The sequence below is a fragment of the Ochotona princeps genome, chromosome 26 (genome assembly GCF_030435755.1).
Source record: "Ochotona princeps isolate mOchPri1 chromosome 26, mOchPri1.hap1, whole genome shotgun sequence".
Lineage (NCBI taxonomy): Eukaryota > Metazoa > Chordata > Mammalia > Lagomorpha > Ochotonidae > Ochotona > Ochotona princeps.
The window spans coordinates 29616211-29636065 of record NC_080857.1 but is presented as its reverse complement, the minus strand read 5'-3'; the positions used below and the strand labels follow the sequence as shown (position 1 = coordinate 29636065).

The window sequence follows — 19855 nt, the reverse complement described above, 5'->3', positions numbered from 1 at the left end:
GTCAGCGGTTGAGACTGCTGAGGTACTAGAGTTTCCATGATCTGCCGTTGTTTGAAGATTCACTGTATATGGCTGAAAAGGTCACTTTCCAGTTGATTCTTGTTTATAGCTCTTGTGTATGTTACAGCTGAACTAAGACCTTTTTGCTTTTTACCTGCTGGTCTCTTTATTTAGTAAACGGTAAGTTCTTGACTGTAATGTTACATTATCTCAAAAACTAGAAAGGAAGGAAGGAAAGAGATAGAGGAAAAAAATGAAAGCAAGGGAGGAAAGGGGTGGGAGTGAAAGCAAATATTGCCACATTCTCAGACTTGACCTGTGAACTACACTGAATCTGTTTTCTCTGTATTAATTTTACATTAGCATGAAAAATAAATTATCAGAGAAGGGAAGAAGATTCTAAGAAGGAGATGAGAACACTTTTCCTATCTCCCTGTACATTTTCTTTATCTTTATTGGAACAACTGAGAGTGATAGCAAGCTCCCATTCTTGGAGTGACTGGGAGTAGGCCAGGTTGAAGCCTGACAGCTGGGAATTCTATCCCAGTCTCCCATGTAGGTGGCAGGGCCCCAGAAACGTGAACCATCAGTGTTGGCATCCATAGCCCACATTGGCAGGATCCAGTACTTAAACCCAAGCACTGACATGGGATATAGGTTTCTTAACCGTTAGGCCAGACGTCTGCCTTCCTACACATTTGTGATACAACATAATGATGCATTCATATATATATATATTACATGTTTGTATGTATGCATATTTACATTTGTCACCATACCCAAGTCAGACTACTTTCATTTCACTTTTAACAGCTAAAAACCATGTGGTGTTTTTTAAATATAAGTATTTAAACATATATGTACATGTATATGTATATCACATACGAAGAGATTACTACTCCCAAAACTTATCTACGTGTTTCAGAGATACAGTAGGCGGAGAACATTTGCCTCCAATGATGCACAGTTTAGAAGTTCTTCATTTGGGCTACAATGGAATTTGTAATTTAATCCAGCTACAAGTGAACAGACTAAGAAACTTAAAATACCTCTTTCTACAGGGTAAGTAGAAATGTCAAAATCTAAGTTTTTAAAATTAAAACTGACTTGATTATCATCCCATTTTTGTATGCAACTGCAAGTCTCAGTTTATAAGCATTCAAACAGATTCAGACAGAATCACTGATAAGACTATTTTAATCATCACAAATGAGTTTTTCCTGAGCTATTTACATGCCTGTAAAAAAAGAAAAAAATTCATAGGATGAGATTGGAGGCCAAATTCAGAATGTGACAAAGTGGCCCGGCTGCCCCTTGGGATCATCATGGAAACCCAGCATTTGTTGACAAAGCAAAATCAGATGAGCGCAAGGCCCACTGTTCTCATGTGGTCATTGCTGGTCCCCAGGAGTCCCCTTTGGAGGGAGGGACTTGTAAATACTCCTTCCAGAAGAATACTCAATGGCAGCCCTGAAAGTATGCTTCATGATCAAAATTTATCATTGTCATGTATTCAAGTTGGGAGGAATATGTTTAGATATTTTGAAATATCATGAGGGAAGTTGGATTCCTGGCTCCAATCCTGGATCAGCCTTAGCCACTGAAGGCACTGGGGGGTGAACCAGCCGATCAAAAGGGTGTGTGTATGTCAGTGGGATGTCAAGTCTGTGTGTCTTTCTCTCTCTCTCCCCTCCCTAACCCTCTCTCCGTCTCTCTCAAAAGCTTTAAAAAAAAACGTTTTAGTATGTCTGATATAGAGACATACAAAATTTTGGAAAGCCATGCAGAGAAATTTAGACTGGCTATAGTTGATAAAAGGAATTGTATATTTTTATTAAATATGGCATTGACATACTAAAAAAGAAAAGCAACTGCCTATCCCTAAGAAGTTGTATCTGATCAGATAAAGGGAATCTTTCCTCCCTTCCTCTAGATATAGGAAGGAAAAAAAGTTGGGAACAATGTCTCATCCACTTTCCCTCATTCCTGGAGCCTTCCCACCCTGATCGGTGATTCACTTGGGCATCCTTTTCAACTATTAAACATCATCAAAAACAAAATAAAATAAACTCAGTTGCCTCAGCAAATCAGAAGTAAGCAAACAAATACACAAGCTGAGAATGTTCTGTCGGCATTGCTAGTATGGCAAACCAGAGTGGACAGCCATACCCAGAGAGAAAGCACATTTACTCTGAGAGCGGTAATTGCTATTTCTGGAGTCATTGGGTGCAGTGTTAGTCTACACAGAATATCTCATTTATTTTTTAAAAAATGTTAAGAGATTAATTATTTTTATTGAAAAATAAGCTTACAAAGAGGAGAGACAGGAAGATCTTTTATCTGCTGTTTCATTTCCCAAATGGCCACAATGACCAGAGCTGAGCAGATCTGAAGTCAGGAGCCAGGAGCCTGTTCTGACATCTTGGACCAACACAGGTGCAGGGTCCCAAGCACTTGGGTCATTCCTTTGCTGTTTCCCAGGCCAACAGCAGGGAGCTGGGTTGGAAGTGGAGCAGCTGGGATGTGAACCGGCACCCATATGGGATGCCAGAACTTAGAGATGGAGAATTAGCCAATTGAGCCGTCACACTAGTCCCAGAATATTTCATTTATTAACAACAGCCATACATGATGAACATTTCACAAAAAAAAAAAAAAGGGAAATTGAGGCTCAGTGAGGTAAAATAATTGGAGGAAGTTTTCACCAATATGTGTTAATGAAATAGAGTCCAAGTCAAGTGTGTTGGACTGGAAAGCACAGAATTTTCCATCTAGTATGAATGACATAATACAAGACTGAACTAGAGTGGGAATGGCGAGAAAGAGTTGAATCTACAAAGCAGTTTAAGAGGAAAAATTAGTGACTTATTGAATGTATAAAAAGACAAATCAATAGAGATGTTCTCCTGAATTCATTGTAAGACAGCCAGTGGGTAGTATTAAAACTACACAAAGTCACCAGGAAACATTGGCCATATGAGGAAGAAAAAAAATAATAGTTTGTATTGTAACAGCTTTTGAGGCATAAACAATGAAAACTTTTTCAAGTTAGAGCTGGAAGTTTGTGCGCTAGAGTGCTTTAGAGGATGTTAACAGGTAAAGGCCCAATGTACGTGCACACCGAAGAAGCAAACGTAAAGGCAGACCTTCGGAGACACGCACACCCCGCCGCATGACGAAGGCAAGCAAAACCGATGCCAGAGTGCAGCTGGACCAGAGCGATAGCCATTTTCAAACTGTCATAGTAGATACATATAAAAAAGCATTGTATGAATTCAAGAGCCACCTTCTAATGTAGGTTATTCTTGGTCTTAATAAAGCTACTGATTGTTTCAGTGGAGAGAACTCAAGTTCAGAGTTTTAAAGAATGAAAAAACTCAAGTTTGCTTCATATGTTTGCAGTGTAAAAATACACTAAGAAAGAACAGCATCATTAACAAATATTCTTCCAACTGAATACATTAACCCTCACAGTCCTCATACATAAGGAACAGTGTAACATGTTCAAAGGTCCCAGTGCATGCTTCAAACAATAGGTACTGTCAAACCCTATTTATACTCTAATTTCAGATTAGACATGGTGAGACATTAACACAAACTCATCATAAAATAGAAAAACTTTAATAATATACGACAATTCTGTAGTAAAACTGTCAGCATTAGCTCTCATGCACTTTAGGGCCATTATTCAGTAAAATAAGGGGGTATTTGACTTATAAGTACTACCACAGTTAATCTGATAACTGGGACAGCTACCAAATGAGTAATGGGTGGGTGGTATATACAGGGTTATTATACTGCATAGGGGGATGGTTCACATCCCAGCACAGAAAGAGTGAAATGTTACCCGCACTACCCAAAATAGCATGCAATTCTAAATTTATGAATTGCTTACTTCTGGGATTCTTTGAATTAATTTGAGCTAATTTAAGGATTCTCTACCTGCCATGCTGGCATCCCATGCAGTCACTGGTTCATGTCCCTGTGGGCTCCACTTCAGATCCCTCTCGCTGCTTACGGTCTGGGAAAGCAGCAGAGGATGGCTCACCCACATGAGAGACCAGAGGAGGCACCTGGCCTTATATAGGCTCAGCTCCAACCATGGTGCTCACATGGGGAGTGAACCAGTGGAAGAAAGATATCACTCCTCTCTCTGTGGCTCTGCCTTTCAAGTCAAAATAAATAAAATCTTAAAAAAAAAAAAAAGAGAGAGATCCCTGTTAGAATACTGTGTTAAGGTTTTCCAGAGAGGCAGAGATAATACAGTGTATCTATCTATCTTTATAAATAGAGATGGGATCTGTGAGAGGAATTGGTCCATCTGCTTCTGTGAAGACCTGCAATAGGAAATCCATGGCTGTAAACCCTGGAGTTCTAGCAGTGGAGCTTTGTCCCAGTCCTTAGAAACAGGGAAGCCAATTGTGTATTCTCAATCTGACGTCAAAAACCTAGAACCTAGGAGGTCACTGGCTTAAGTTTTGCAACAGAAAAAGAATCCATCCTATCTCTCCAAGAAGAGGTCCATTCAGGAGCCAGTTTCATGGTGCGGGAAGTTAAGCTACTACATCCCAGCATCCCGTGTGAGCACCTGTTCAGGTCCCAGCTGCTTCACATTCCAATCCAGCTCCCCATGAATAGGCATGAGAAAACAATAAAAAAAAAAAATGCTTTGAGCCCTGTATTCATGTGGGCGATCCGGATGGTGTTTCAGGTTTCACCTTGGCCTGGCCTAGACGTGGCCCTTGCAGTCATTTGGGAAGATTCTCTCTCTCTTCCTGTTTCCCCCCTCCTTCCTCCTTTGTGTGTGTGTGTCTGTCTCTTTCTGTATGGAACTCAAACAAATAAATCTTTAAAAAAAAAAAAAAAAGGTGGGTTGAAGATATGTGTTTCTGGTGTTTGCCTCAGCGGACTGGGTGGTGTTCACCTACACTGAAGGCAGTCTATCGCCTGGATCACTCGACTCATCTGTTAATACGTGGAAACACTTGGATGGTCACACCTTGTAAATAATAGCAGCTGAAATTAACCATCCCAAGCACCATTACAATATTTAGATTACACATAAGCAACATATCTTTTGCGAAACTTTTATATAATGCCAATACCATTTTAGTACTTAACTACTGATTGATTAGACAGAGGAACAATATCAGCAAATGCTACCTGCTCTTGATGCTACCTTCCTGTAAGTTTAAAATTACCTTGCTTTAAAAAATGATTTGATAACATAAGGCAGAGAAGCTTTCACTCAGACTCAGTTTTTTTGTTTTTTTGTTTTTTTTTTAGGAAATGAGATCAGTCAAGTGGAAGGGCTTGACAACTTAGCGGTGCTCCAGGAGCTAGTGGTGGACCACAACCGCATCCGCTCATTCAACGATAGCGCTTTCGCCAATCCAAGTTCCCTGTTGGCACTTCATCTGGAGGAAAACAGACTACGGGAGCTGAACAAACTACAGCATTTGGTAAAACTGGAGAAACTCTACCTGGGATATAATAAAATACAGGTAACCGTTCTTTTGGCTTACTTTGTATGAGATGTGCAAGCCTAAGTTCTCAACACTTGTAAATGTTTCACCACCGTAGTGATTTTTCATGTACACATCATTTGTTCTTAAGGCATATAAGTACTCTACAATGCAAAGATTGTCCACCCTACATCTGGCCTGAAGAGGCAACTTGAAAGAAGTTTGTGGAAAGTAGAATTAAAAGACTTAAATTTGGTTGCAAAACTTTTGAAACCCATTCATAGCTTTTCATAATACGCATTTTTCCCCTAAAGTTTTGCAGACCATTTCTATATAACTGAACAAACTTGCATGTACCCATCCACTAATAAAGGTCACTTCTGAATATTCTAGAACTCTTGTCATCAGTCCTTCTCTGGGGGATGTCACTTTCCCTTGGCACCTCGTGGTCCTAGCTGCTTCTGAACTCCAATTCCAGACTTCCGATCCATCTGAACTTGATATACTTACCTAATCAAATTCATTCTTGATAACAGATTGTTATCTTGACTCTCATATTACTCATCTCTTCCCACTCAGGTTATCCCTAGTTAGGATCCGGCCCTAGCTTAACCTACAGGATTCAGCCTGTTACTTACAAGGCACTGCTCCCCCTGGGGCTGCCTGGACTCTCTCCTGAGATGGTAAAGGCCTCTTGCCTCAGTGGCTTTGCAATGGACGTTTGCCCCTTTTACCAGCTTGCCTATATCTGCCCTTGCTTCCAAGGCAGCCTCGAAGACAGATGAACTGGAGCCCACACCCTAAGAACAGAGGCCAAAGAGCATCTGACCCCACTTGTGTCAATACACCTGGGTCGCATACTTACAATTTGCTTGTGGCTATCTGCTGGACTCAGGAAACATTTTTGGGGCATAATATAAAAGCCCTGTTCAAAGTTAGAAGAAAATCATACATAACGTTTCATTCAGGAAGTACACACAGAGAAGGATACTATACAACTGCTTATCCAAATCTAAATATTCAACTGCACAACAGTGGGATCAGTTTCCCAAACCTTTACTCAGGAGAGCTCTTAACTTTGGACAGTGTTATTCTGTAGGAGGTCTTCCGGTGATAACACATGAGCCAATAAAAATGATAATCGAATCAGACTTACACTTGCTGGAGATCCTACTGACATCAAGCTGTGCTGGTAATTTCAGTCTAATGATCATCCTGCCTCTATTGTACACTGGCTAGCTTCGCCTGAAAGTTGAGATCTCCAGCAAGATTTTCAGGCTGATCTCAGCAGGAGAGTGATTTTTCTGTGGAGCATTTACGTTATCTGTGAGCTTATGTAACATTATATAGGGAGCTATGTTTTCTAATTCTATACGATTTTAGGTTTACTTGTCATAAGCAATCCTTACCCAGGAAGATCTGCTAAAAGAATGCCAGAAAGAAAGAGCTTCTTTCTAGGCAACAGTTCCTTTATGTGACAAGATGTCCAATCACCAGCAGCATGCTTACAGAGAGGTTAGATCAGGTAACCTGTTTTATCCAGAAATATCCTTGTTCTATCTCCCTACCCCCTTTTCCTCTTAAAAGATTAAACGGATGCCAGATCACCTAATAGGTAATTTCCTCCCTAACAACTTAAACAGACTAATGTTAATATGCTTACATATTATCAAATCTAATATCGCTAAATGACAATGTGAAGGATGGATCATGGGAGATCATACACACAACCTTAAACATAGAGGTGACCACCATTTGTCAGTTAATTATGTGCCCTTTTTCACTTTTATTGTTGGGGTAGTCTTGCTAATCGAGATTGGTTTTCCTTCAAGTAGTCAAATAATAACAGAGTAGTTTACAATGTCATATATGTAACTGCAGAAAACTTGAACTCAGGAGCAGGTGCTTGGTGCTCTGATTGAGACGCCGTTTGGCATACTAACATCCCGTATTGAGATGCTTGAATCAGAGTCTCAGCTCCAGTTGCCATTCAAACTTCCAGCTTCCTACTAATGTGCGTTCTGTGAGGCAGCAGTATTGGCTCAGGTGTTTGGGTTCTGGCCATCCAAGTGAAAAATCCAGCTTGAGTTCCCTGGTCCTGGCTTTGACCTGACCCAGCCCTGGCTGTCTCAGGCCCTTGGGGAGTACAGCAGCAGATGGGAAACTCTTTCTTTCTCTCTCTCTCTCTCTCTCTTTTCTCCTCACCCCATTTTGCTCTCTCTTGCTGTCTCTCTCTCCTTCACTCTGCCTTTAAGTTGGATACATAAATAATTTTTAAAGGAACAATGTTAAAATATGCAAAAGAACTTGGGAAAAAAGGGGTAACCTGGAGTTTCTATGGTACATAGATTTTTTATCATAGCCACTTTTGAGCTTAAGCTTTCTATCACATAATTCCTAAAAATTTACCAGTTAATTTTTGTAAGTCAGAAAGAGGTAAATCCAGCAGCTCACTATAATAACTAGTATCCATCTGGTGATGGGCATATCAATTTGCTTAATGTCTCTTTAGAAGTTTGTACAAGTATTATCCTCTGCAAGTTTGATACTATTTCCATATCATCCTTTTCCATAGAAAGAAATGTTTTCATTAGGAATATTTCACTAGAGAACAGTACTGTGTTGGTTTTTTTAAGATTTGTTATTTTTATTGGAAAGGCAGATTTATAGAGAGAAGGAGAGACAGAAAGATCTTCCATCTGCTGGTTCACTCCAGAAGTGGCTGCTATGGCCAGAGCTGAGCCAATCCACAGCCAGGAGCTTGAAGCTTGCTCTGGGTCTCCCACGTGGGTGCAGGGTCCCAAGACTTTGGGTCATCCTCTATTGCTTTCCCAGACCACAAGCAGGGAGCTAGATGAAAAGTGGGAGAGCCGGGACATGAATCAGCACCCATGTGGAACCCTGACATGTGCAAGGTGAAGATTTAGCCACTAGGCTACTGCACTGGGCCGACAGATGAACAATATTTTTACATATAACTAAATGCTCGAGCTTTATCCAATTACTGTTTTGTCTAAAATAATATCAGTCATTAAAAAACCAGTTACCACTTCCAAATGATGTGAAACAGGTCTCAATATGTTTACATTTGGCAGATGATTACTAAATATTCACTGATAATTTCAAACAGGAATATGGGCAGCAGGTGTAAAGGCTCGAGTTTCTTGGGTTCTTGCCACCCACAAAGGAAAACTGGACTGAATCCGTAGGCTGCCTGCCTCAATCCAGCACAGCCCCAGGCCGCCATAGGCATTTGTGGAGTAAGCCAACAAATGGAAGCTTTCTGATTCTGAAAAAAATAAAGGAGAAGTTAACAGTTAAACCACAACAATTTTAAGCTGAGTTTGTGTTGACTAAATTTTGTCAGAAATGATGTCTTTAAAAATTTTGCAAATAGTAAAACGTTAAGTGGGGAATAATAGCTCCAGGCAGCAGGACAGGTGAATCACTGAGCAAGAGAAACCGTCTCGCCCTGCGAGCGCCTTCCCTGACGTCCCACCCAGCACCGCCTGCTCCCTGGTTCGTGGAGGCCTGTTCCAGGTGTCCCTTGGAACTAGTTTAGCTCAGGTTCACCTTTTCTGGACTTCAGGGACAATACTCTGGAGAAATTAAGCAAATGCAGCCTGAGGGCCACCGTGGGTCACAACTCTTTTCTTGCAAGACCTATTTCCCATGTTAGACTGTCATCTTTGCAGTCACATGTTTGGAACCTACAGGACACACATATATCCTTATTCAACAGCACAGAATATTGTCACTCAAAATTATTTCAGAGTTTCCAATCATGACATAACTGCAGTCCAACACTTACACGCAATTATTTCAAATTGTCTATGCCTGTGTCTGAAGATGTCAGATCTAACCAAATATTGACTCTGATTGCCTTTTGACTAGGATATCACAGAGTTGGAAAAGCTTGATGTTATCTCTTCTCTTAAAGAGCTTACGATTTATGGCAATCCAGTGAGTATGTCATCTCTTTAACTTACTAACTATAGCAACGACATATACCTTATATGTGTGTGTGAGAGAAAGGGGTTTAATTTTTATAATTTATCAGTTTTATCATTTATAAATTGTATCAATGCTAACCAATTTGCTGACTAGTTTCTTGCCAGCTGAACACAGTGCAGACTGCTGTCGCATGTACAAGGTCTGTTTCAGGATTCTACATTGCATTCATTGGTCCTTTGGTCTGTCCCTGTGCCAACATGCTATTACGTTACCAACATTTTGCATTTATCTTCATGTATACCAGAAAATGGCTTCTAATTCTTTTCTTCCGCCTCTTTCTCTTATTGTTTTTTTTTTTTTTTTCTTCACTGCCTTGACTGTTCTCGGTCCTTCACACTTTCCGGTGAGTTTGAGGAAACAAATGCTCACAGATTCTTCCAGTTGTCTCATGTCTGTCCGTGAAGATACTGCAGTTGTGTCCGTTAAGATTTTAACTTCCGCTGGCTAGATTCTTTGTGTTGTTTTAACAGCTATTTTAACTGTATATTTTTATGTTTTCTAATTGTTACCTGTCATCTTTGGGTCCATGCTGGAGTTCCCTGTTATAAAAGCTAATATTTAAAATGAAAGGTGTTTTTAAGGAATAACTGATGGTGTTTCACTTTATCTAGATTTGCAGAAAAACGCTACATCGCCATGTGCTCATATTCCGACTGCCTAACTTACAGAAGCTGGATGGGATCCCTGTGAATCCAGACGATAGGGCAAAGGCTGAGGTGCACGTTTCTGAGCAACAAGCAAAGAAAAGTTTGGTAACAATTGTACTATTTGCATTTTTCTCTTGAAAACAGAAATTAGTAACTGAGCAATGTATCAAGTGCATTTTGACTTAATACCACACCATTAAAAACAATGACACTCCGTTTCCAATGAAGTGATCCCAACCGGAGACCATTACACTCAGGGAAATAAGCCAATCCCAAGGGACATATGTCCTATCTTCTCTCTGATATATGGCCACCTTCAATCAAAATACAAAATAAAAAGATATATTAGGTAAACAAGTATACACCAATGTTCTCATAAACAAATGGTTTGCTGGAGACTGGAGTACCCAGAAACAAACTACTACAGGTTGCATCTCCATTCCAGAATAAAAGAAGGACCCCTATGGAAACTACAAGATACTCTTGGCTACAAGATACTCTATTCTGTGTGCTTATAACGTCATGACACAGGTCAAAGCGGAATGTTGGTATTGTCACTGCAGCTGAAGGACTACTGTGAAATACAGGGTGAAATGGGGGTGGGAGTGGAAGGGGCGGCAGGAAAGAGATGGGGGTAAGCCCTGTGCTTACAAAACAGCATAATAGAAAATAGTCATTATTTAAAGGATAACTTTCAAAACCTATCATGTTTCGATAGACGATCTTACCTGTTCAGTGATCACTGTCGAGTGCAGCTTGCTGCGGTGAAGTGCGTGCACATCCACACACTCAGAGGTTTAGCACAAGGAATATTCTGTAGTGTCTGCGTGCTCAGTACATCAGCTAATGAGAGAAGTCAAGAAACCAGAACATACTAGTAAAGTTGTTTTCATATAGGCCTAGCAGATGCCTGCTCTCAGCTGTGCAGGCTGGATAGTTCATCTAACACTGATTTGTGGGGAGCCTCCGGTGTTTTTAGCAGCAAGATATCTGGGCCTTTCACTCCGGATTCCTGAAGAGTATCTAATCATGGAAGGACATTCTGTCACTGTTCAACCAGTTTCTCCATGACTGTCCTGTACACACGATGGTTTTTGAGCCAAGCAATGACGGTGTAGAGCTGTGCCTCTGTGAGAGCTGAAGAGGAACCCTGATGTGGTGCCCCAAACAGGAAGTGGAGGATCAGTGTGGTCTCACGCTCTTGACATCACAGGGACCTGCAAAACTTGAAGTTGCACAGTATTAATAGAGATCATTTAGTTTAGGTATAGGAAGTAGATTTGTCTATGGATTATATTTGTGCAAACATGCCGGCAAGTGTACTTCATGAAAAAATATTAGCCATGAATCTATACAACTAAAAAAGAGACTTATCTGTTGTCATCTTGCTCAAATTCTTGTCATGGTTTCCCATCTTTCAAAAGAGAACAAATGATCAACTATCACTTGAGATTGAAGCCTTCCTTGGAAGCCCTTTCTCTGTCTTAGACTCTTGGAATGAGCCACATGTGTTACTTTTCTATTGCTATCGCAAGGCATTACAACAAATTCAGTGTAGGAAGAACTGTAAAAGCGAGTGGCTTATAATAACACACATCTGGGATGATCATTTGCTACAGCAGTTAATCCACTGCGTGACTGAAGTCCTAGCTTCCTGCTCAGGCGCACCTGTGAGGAAGCAATGTGATGGCCCTTGTGCTTGGGCCCGGCCCAGGCCTGGCTGTGGCAGGTACCTGGGGAGTGAATCAGTTGATGCAAGCTCTCTCTCCCCACCCTCTCTCTCTGTTCTTTCTCTGCTTTTCTAATTTAATAAAATTCTAAAATAACTCCAAGTTAGCATCTAACAGATCTGGAGACCAAAGTTTGCAAATGGGTCTTAAAGGGTTAAAACCAAAAGAATCGGCAGGGTTGTGTGTGCCCCGGCAGCCTCAGCAGTTCTTTGCCAGTGGTAGCTTCTGGAAGCTGTGTGCATTCCGCGGCTCTACCTGCAAAGGTATCTCTCACTGTGATCCGCCCGGCCTCCTGTGTGTAGGGAATCCAGGAGAATCATTAGGCCCCACCCCAAATCCTAAACTTAATTGTGTGTACAATAAAGTGTTCTCTGGTTTAGGAGACAGGACGATGGACACCTTAGCAGAAGAGATGTAGGCAAGGACTCCCGGGGGCAGATCCGTACTTACCGATTCTGGGCGTGGGCGTGTAGCCTTTCAGATACCCACTTCCCATTTCTGAGTCCCTGGGTTGAGGTTTCAGTTTGGGTGGCTGACTCCAGCTCACCTGCCCATCTGTGGAATTCCATGGACCTGGATTGCTTTTCCGGCTCCTGACTTCAGCCTGGCCCTCGGCCAGCCCCAGTGATTGCAGGCACTTGGGTAGTGAACCGGTGGATGAGAATTCTCTATCTTTCTCATCCTGCACTCTGTCTCTCATACTAACAATTTTTAAAATAAAATGTATGATCCCTATTTTAAGATACTGTTGTTAAATTTGAAATACAAAATCACTTGGAACAACTTTAAAGATACCAATTCTCACGTACAGTGCATTTTCAAATTAGCTTAATTTAAAAGAAACACATAAATTTTGGCTAAAGGTATTTTACTAGAGTTTGTTGGCCAGTCTTTTCTATTTCTGCTATTATTAGCCTGGTTTTCCCCATTATGTTGCCATCATGTCCTTTTGAGTTATTCCAGATACATCTTGCATTTGAATCAGTATCATTTGCAAGAATTTATATTTCCTCTTAGTTATGTAAACATCGATTTTAAAATTGTTTTGGGGGGACCTTCATTGTAGCATATCTGCTTAAACTGCTGCCTGTCATGCCAGCATTTGCTAAGGAAGCTGGTTCAAGGCCCGGTCTCTCCACTTCCAGTCCGGCTCCCTGCGAAGGCCTGGGAGAAGTAGCAGGCCCCAGCACCCACGAGGGAGAGCCAGTGGAAAGTCCTGGCCCACTCCCCGCCAGTGTAGCCATCTGGGGAGTGAACCAATGCACGTGGACTCTCTCCCTCTCTGTTTTGCCTTCTCCCTCTGTCATTCTCCAAAATAAATCCATCTTTTTAAAAAATTAAACTTAAAATAGAAAAAAAAATTTTCTGGATCACCATTCATGGAGATATTTTAAGCTTTTATTAAAAAATATTTTAAAGGATTTTTTTTATTGGGAAGTCATAAAAGGAGATGCAGATAAAAGATATCCCATCTGTGTGGTTCACTCCCCAAGTGACCACAACAGCCAGAGCTGAGCTGATCTGAAGCCAGGAGCCAAGAGCTGCTTCTGGGTCTCCCACGTGGGTGCAGGGTCCCAAGGCTTTGGGCCGTTCTTTACTCAGGGAACTAGTTGGGAAGTGGAGCAGCCAGGACATGAACCGGCACCCACGTAGATCCCCAGTGGATGCAAGGCGAGGATTTAGCCACTGAACTTTCATGCCAAGCCCTAAGCAAACAGATATTGATTCAACAATAATTCTTATCTGCATAGCTATCACAAAATTGAGTGATTGTTTTATCTGTTCGGGAGAAATAAGAATAGAGAACTTTTCAGGTCTGTCTGTGCGTTAGTTGGTGTCCTTTCTTTATGTGGCTGCAGATGAAGACGAAATAACATCCAAAGTTGGCCTTTAAACCTAAGTATGGTAGAGGATTGGCTTCACAAGAAATTTTGACAGCATTATAGATGAATGATGGGAAGAAATTAGGGAATTTGGGACAGACCAGCCTGAAGCAAAGGCTGGTTCAACCCAGCATTTCTTAAAAGTCTGTACCCTTGGTAACGTGAAAGTGTGAGGTAAATTGTTGCTTTTACACAAATGGCAAATGCCTGTGTGTCTCATGTTTGAAATTCATATTTTTAAAATGAATATTCTTTCTCTCTTTTTAACTTAGACTTATTTTTTAATGTTTGTTACATAGGCGAGGGGATTGCAGACCCATGCTGGCCTCTAGGTGGGATGGGAAGGGATGTTGGGGTGGCGGGGTGGAGTTTTGGGGGAGATAGGGGAGGAAAAAGTCTTGCCCCTCCCTCCTTGCTGTCAGATCACATCGGTGTCAGGGGACAGAGATGGTCCCCTGTCTTTGCCCCCAGAGACCCCAACAGGGAGAAGTACATCCTGAGGGCGTTCCTTGAGTGGTCTCCGTTGTTCTGAGCCTGGCGTTGGCTTCCTTACACCAGGTATGGGATGCCACCCCGCCTGCTTGCTGGCTGTCTACTTCTGCTTTGGTATGTCCATAGCCTCAGCTTTTGATGGAGAAGTTGGCCTGTAGCGTTGTTCCACCTGCTCCACTCTCCATCTCTTGCTCACCAGAGAATCCAGCTGTCCTGTCTTTAATGTGCCTGGGATATGCCATCTTCCCTTAGATGGAGTCAGTAATGGGGGCAGCCCAGTCTCACATGTATTCCATAGCCAGACCGACGTCCATGTGGCATTCCTGGGTTTGGGAATTGGGTGGAGTGGATCCCTCGGGCTAACTCCTAACTCTTCCAGTTCTGTCAAAGCCCAGCTCAGCCCCACCCACCCCAAGACCCAGCCTCCCATGTGGCTGACAGGTGCTGCAGCTCATATTCCCATAAAGAAAGAAAAAAATCTTTTGCCTAAAATATTTTTCACCTTCCTTTGCTGATTCCTGAAATTCTTTCAAAAACCTCTTAATATTCCCTGGGCTTAAAATGTAAGCATTGTTGACACATGTTTTGCCATGTGAATCAAAACTGTTCGAAAATGCTTTTTCTTGGTCCTCACGTTACTTGCTTGTTTATGGAGAGCCAATGAACTACTGACCTAAAATCAGGTCGTCTGAGAAACACGAAGGTAGGGAAGAAATAGCTCTTACCTTCCAGAAGTTCCTGTTAGTTGGGGGGAGAAAAGAAAGAAATGCTAGCATGGGAGGGAAGCCGTGGTTCTTGCCGACGTCTGGATCCTTCGGAAACGGGCGGTGTTACCATGTGCTACACAGCAGGGATGAGTGAACACGCAGCAAAGGGTGCTGAGGCAGCTAGAAGGCTCTGTGGGTTGGTTGTACTGCACCTGACACCCACTATGAGCTTAGGAAAGCCCTTTACTGCATTCAGTGAGTCACATGGGTCTGGTGATGAGGCCGAACAAGCCTGTTGCTCTAACTGTTGAAGGCGAGGTGTTCTGAACTGCTGCGTTTTATCCTTTAGGCTGTTCCTGCCAACAACTGCCCTGTGGATGGCTCAGCATTCAGCCATCTGAAGGCTCCTGCCATGAAGATGGCCAACGTGATCCTGCCCGGTGGATTTAGCCATTACTTGGGCCCCGACTTCATTTTAACTCCTGAACTTGAAGGTATTTTGACAAGGAGTTCCAGAGAGAATGTAAAAGAAACATTTCATTTCAAACAAACAAACAAAAATCTCAGTTGGACTTCTAAGATTACTTAAAATTGTGTTATGTTAGTTTACGCTTGCTCAACTTGTTCATGTTTGCTCTGGCCGTCCCGACTTCAGAGCCTACAGTGGTTTCGGGCTCAGCTACTAACATGTTGTAACTAAATATTTGCTTGTCTGCACTGTGAACTCTGCGGTGCTCGTACAATTAGTTCCTAACTTACTTCTTTCCAAAACTTTCATGTGTATGTGTCACAGCAAACAGCTGCTAAAGCCACTTGACTAGTGAATCCTCCCAGACACAGAAATCAGAGATTCCACAGGGTAGCAGCCGATAGGAGGAGGAGACTTTATGTGACACCTTTTCCTGGAAACCACAGCCTCTTGAGAAGGTGACGCTAGGAGAGAGTGGCAAGGACGGAGTGGCACAGAGGAGGGAGCGAATGATAAGTTTGTTCTCTTACAAGTCACGGTTCAGTTCGAGTTTAGACACATCTGTTTCCTGATGCGGGTCCTCAGAACAGCTGCGTGTCTGAAGGCTCGTCCCTGACTCCTTCCCACCTCCCTGTTTGTCCTCAAGTCCTTGCTGGGCGGTGACCAAACATCTCACTAACTGTAATCTGAGAGCCGACTACAGGTAGTGGATCCCTCACTTCGTTCAAGGGAATTCAGCCTCGTTGTGTCCGTTATAAAGTTATCCTCGTGTTTAACTTGCTTCGCACACTTTGTCCCCACGGCTTCGAGAGTTGCATAACAATGGAGTTTGATATGCATTTCTCCAGTAGATATAACTTTCAGCAAAACTGAACATACCAAATTGCTATTGGCATTTCAAATTGCTCCTTAATATGACAGTGTCATCTTCCAGAATATTCTCTCTTTCTCCCCATTAACTGACTACTGAATTCTCCTCCGTAACTTTCTTTATGGATACCTGTCTTCAAAAATTTTATGAAGCCATTTCTTAGGGTGTTCTGGAAAAGTCCCATAATTTCCTTCCTATTTTCTAACTGTTTTCCCCATTATTATTCTAGAAAGTCTTTTTTACAGTGTGTATATCAGTGTTTTGATGTTCCTAAATCAAACTGGAAAACATCAGTTTGATCCACTAGCCCACAGAAATTTCAGCTGCATTAAATTCTAGCACTCTATTCCAATTCTAAGATTCGATTTGTACATATCACTTCCTAGCGTGAAACACACAGCCCACATTCAGTGGTAGGAGAAGCAAGCCTTGTGACTCGATGCTTCTCCTTGCTTCCCAATTTTAACTATCTGACCTTTTAATTCCAGACAAAAAAAGCAAGAATACCGGTGTTTTGACCAACAATCCTAGGAGCATCCATGCCGAAATCGCTTTTCGGCAACTCAGGGGGATCAACACCTCTCCACCCCTCTTGCCACACCAGAGCCTTGCAGCGCCGGCAGCACAGATCTACCAGAGCGGCCATGAGGGGACGAGGTAGAGCCCCTCTGCCTGTTAATATCCTTTTCAGCATTAAAAGATGCTCTGCTGCCTGGGGCTGCCTAAAAAATAGAAAAGGTTATGCTTGGTCGAACATGAAATTACAAGATATGTTTATTTGGGTGCAGGATGTTTCTGAAACCCCTGCGTCTGAGAGATCTTCAAAAAGCTCACCAAAAAAAACTGTATTGTCTTGGGGTAGGTGTTAGTGCCAGCTGAGATGCCAGCTGGGGTGCCCACTTCCGGGGCCTGGGCTGAAGTCCACCTCCACTTCTGATTCAGTTTGTTGTTATTGCTAACCCACCCCCCGCGCCCTCACCTGGCTTTTAAAGATCCCAAAACAACGTCATTTTCCCTGCCTTTTAAAAATCGTCTTTTTGAAACTTCACTCATCCTAAATTGCTTACTGAAGAATGATTTTAGAATTACTTTAAGCTAACTGATCTGTTAAGAAATTCAGTCTGTCTCACTTCCCGCCCTACCATGTTAAGCACAAAATAATATTTCAGACCAAGGCACCAGTATTCGACTCACGCACTGTGCTTCTTACAGAATTCCCGGAGGTAACTTTTCAAGAACAAACCAACTGTGAGTGCCTCGAGGGACCTGAGCAGACGCCAGAAACTTAGATCTGCTCCGAGGTCTTGCAGAAGCTACCCAGGGGTCAACGGAAAAAAGCTATGAAAACATAATCATGTTCCTTGCGTTATCACAGCTCGTCAGTCCCGAATGAAGAGAATCTGTCACCTTTGCCGAGTTTAATATCACCTCTCTTAAACTTTCCTTATGGTCATCTTAATCATTTGTGTGAACGTCTATGTTACCAGATCATGAGCTATTATATCACACCATTTAAAAATACTGGAAGGACATGCAGCGCCGTCCAGGGGATCACACGCTTAGTTCCACAGTTAGAAGCGTTTGGCTAGAAAATGTCATTGGCGTGTGTCCTGTGACCGAATTAAGAGGAGACAGGAGAAAAGCACACTTCCGCTCACCTGGGGTTACGTTACACGAAAGGAAAGCATTTGTTTTTCACCAACCACAACACTAACGCAAGATTAGTTTCACTAGCAGAACTGCAGAATGGTTTCTAGGGCCCATACTTTGAAAAGTTAACTTCGCACTGCTTTCCTCCGCAAAGTTAGAGACGGCAAGCCGTGGGCGTGAATGTGTAGGAACCCGGGAGGAGCTGCTTGTCTCTGAGAACAGCACAAAGCCTTGCCCGCAGGACTCCAGTGTTGCCAGGAGCTCCAGCCTGGCAAGCACACGTATTCACACTGAGTGGACACGTTTAAAATCCTCACCTTCAATTCTGTTTCTCACTGAAAACAATTTTCTACACTCTTCCATTGCACCGTGCTAGGACATGCCACAAATCGGTCATACATGGTTTAGAATTGGTTTGTTAAATACAACTCTTTCCATTGGTGACCAAAATGCCAATTCCATTTGGATATAAACAGACTCCATGACTCAGGAAGCAATCTGTTTGGATTTTAAAGCGTTATTCCAACACTACATATAATTTTCAAAAGATTTTACATGTTCCTTGCATGACAATAAATTGTTTTAACTGAAATATTTACACTTCGTGTTCTATCTAGAAATAATTTGAAAGGTATCTTTGCAAACAAATTCCAATCAATGTGTAATACAACAATTTTTTATCCTTTAAGTACTATGACTTAATCATGTAATGTTTAAACTTTCAAATCTAATTAAATATTGATTTTACACCCCTCAGTGTGTGGTTTCTGAACAATCATTAGCACAACCATAACACAGGTGGAAATGAAGGTCTTTGTGTAAAAAGCTGCTGCTCAGGGGCCAGCGTGGTGGTGCAGCCGGTCGCGGGGCTGAACTGCGATTCAGAGCGCTGGTGTCCCATACTGGAGCGCCGCTTCCAGCCTGGCGACTCCACTCTTCCTATCCAGTCCCCTGCTAATGTGCCAGGAAGGGTAAGTCCTTGAGTCCCTGCTACCCACAGGAAATCCTAAGGTTCCTGGCTGTTGGCTTTGGCCTGGCACGTCTCTGGCTGTGTTTTGGGGAGCGAACCAGCAGGTGGAAGAGGTCTCCCCTCCCTCTTTTCGCTCTGGCTTTTAAATAAATCTTAAGAAAAACCACAACCGTGCACTTCTCACGATGTCCAGACGAGGGCGCTGTTGCCCCTTGGTTGTGACAGGTGCTTTCCTTAAGTAGTGTCGGTTTCTCCTTCACTATCAAGAAATGGGTTTTACAGTAAATGAAATGCCATTTTACGTTCACAAAAGTGCCTTTTAAAATAGCGAACTAATTTGGAAAAATAACATAATAAACTTTCACTGGAAACAATGTTCAAGAATGCAAAAGTATTGAGCAGAAAAAAAGGAAAAGAATCCTGTATCACATTCACATATTTCTCCGTAGTCTCTTTCCTATGGGTCTTTAATACAAGATTTTTTCATTTAATTTTATGTATGAATTTTTTGATTTTGAGGTTTAATTAAAATTTAAGTACATCTGAATTGCTTCCTGAAAGAAAAAATTTCAATATAGAATTTGAAAGTGACATGAATAATAATAACAAAAGGACACATAGCCTCACTTACTCCTATGAGCAGAGACACAGATCCAGCCCTCAGGAATCTTCCAATGGAAATACACAAGAAGTGATTTTAAATAAAAACCACGTGGGGGGTGGGCACTTGGCTTCAGTGCTGCGGGAAGCCAGTGGAATTGACCACATTTTTCATTGAATTACCTGGACAGAGTCCCAGCTTGGCTCTCCATCCCAGCGCCCTGGGAAGCCTGGTGGCGACAGTCCTTGCCACCCACCAGGGAAGCCTGGATTATCCAGAGATCTGGCTGCCCGCTTCCGCCCAGCAGCCCTGCTCCTTGGCACGTTTGGCTCGGCTGTCTCTGATTCTCTGATTAA

At 42.2% G+C, this 19855-nt stretch overlaps 1 protein-coding gene across 1 annotated transcript in view; it reads left to right on the top strand.

Moving 5' to 3' along the window:
• Positions 1-17545, top strand: part of LRRC9 (leucine rich repeat containing 9) — an 85805-nt gene extending 68260 nt beyond the window's left edge. The window contains exons 27-33 of the mRNA XM_058655542.1: positions 926-1062; positions 5287-5504; positions 9360-9428; positions 10091-10231; positions 15288-15432; positions 16767-16935; positions 17491-17545. Of these exons, the coding sequence (XP_058511525.1) occupies positions 926-1062; positions 5287-5504; positions 9360-9428; positions 10091-10231; positions 15288-15432; positions 16767-16935; positions 17491-17530 (919 nt within the window). The 3' untranslated portion in view covers positions 17531-17545. The remainder of the gene's footprint in view (positions 1-925; positions 1063-5286; positions 5505-9359; positions 9429-10090; positions 10232-15287; positions 15433-16766; positions 16936-17490) is intronic.
• Positions 17546-19855: the final 2310 nt, after the last annotated feature.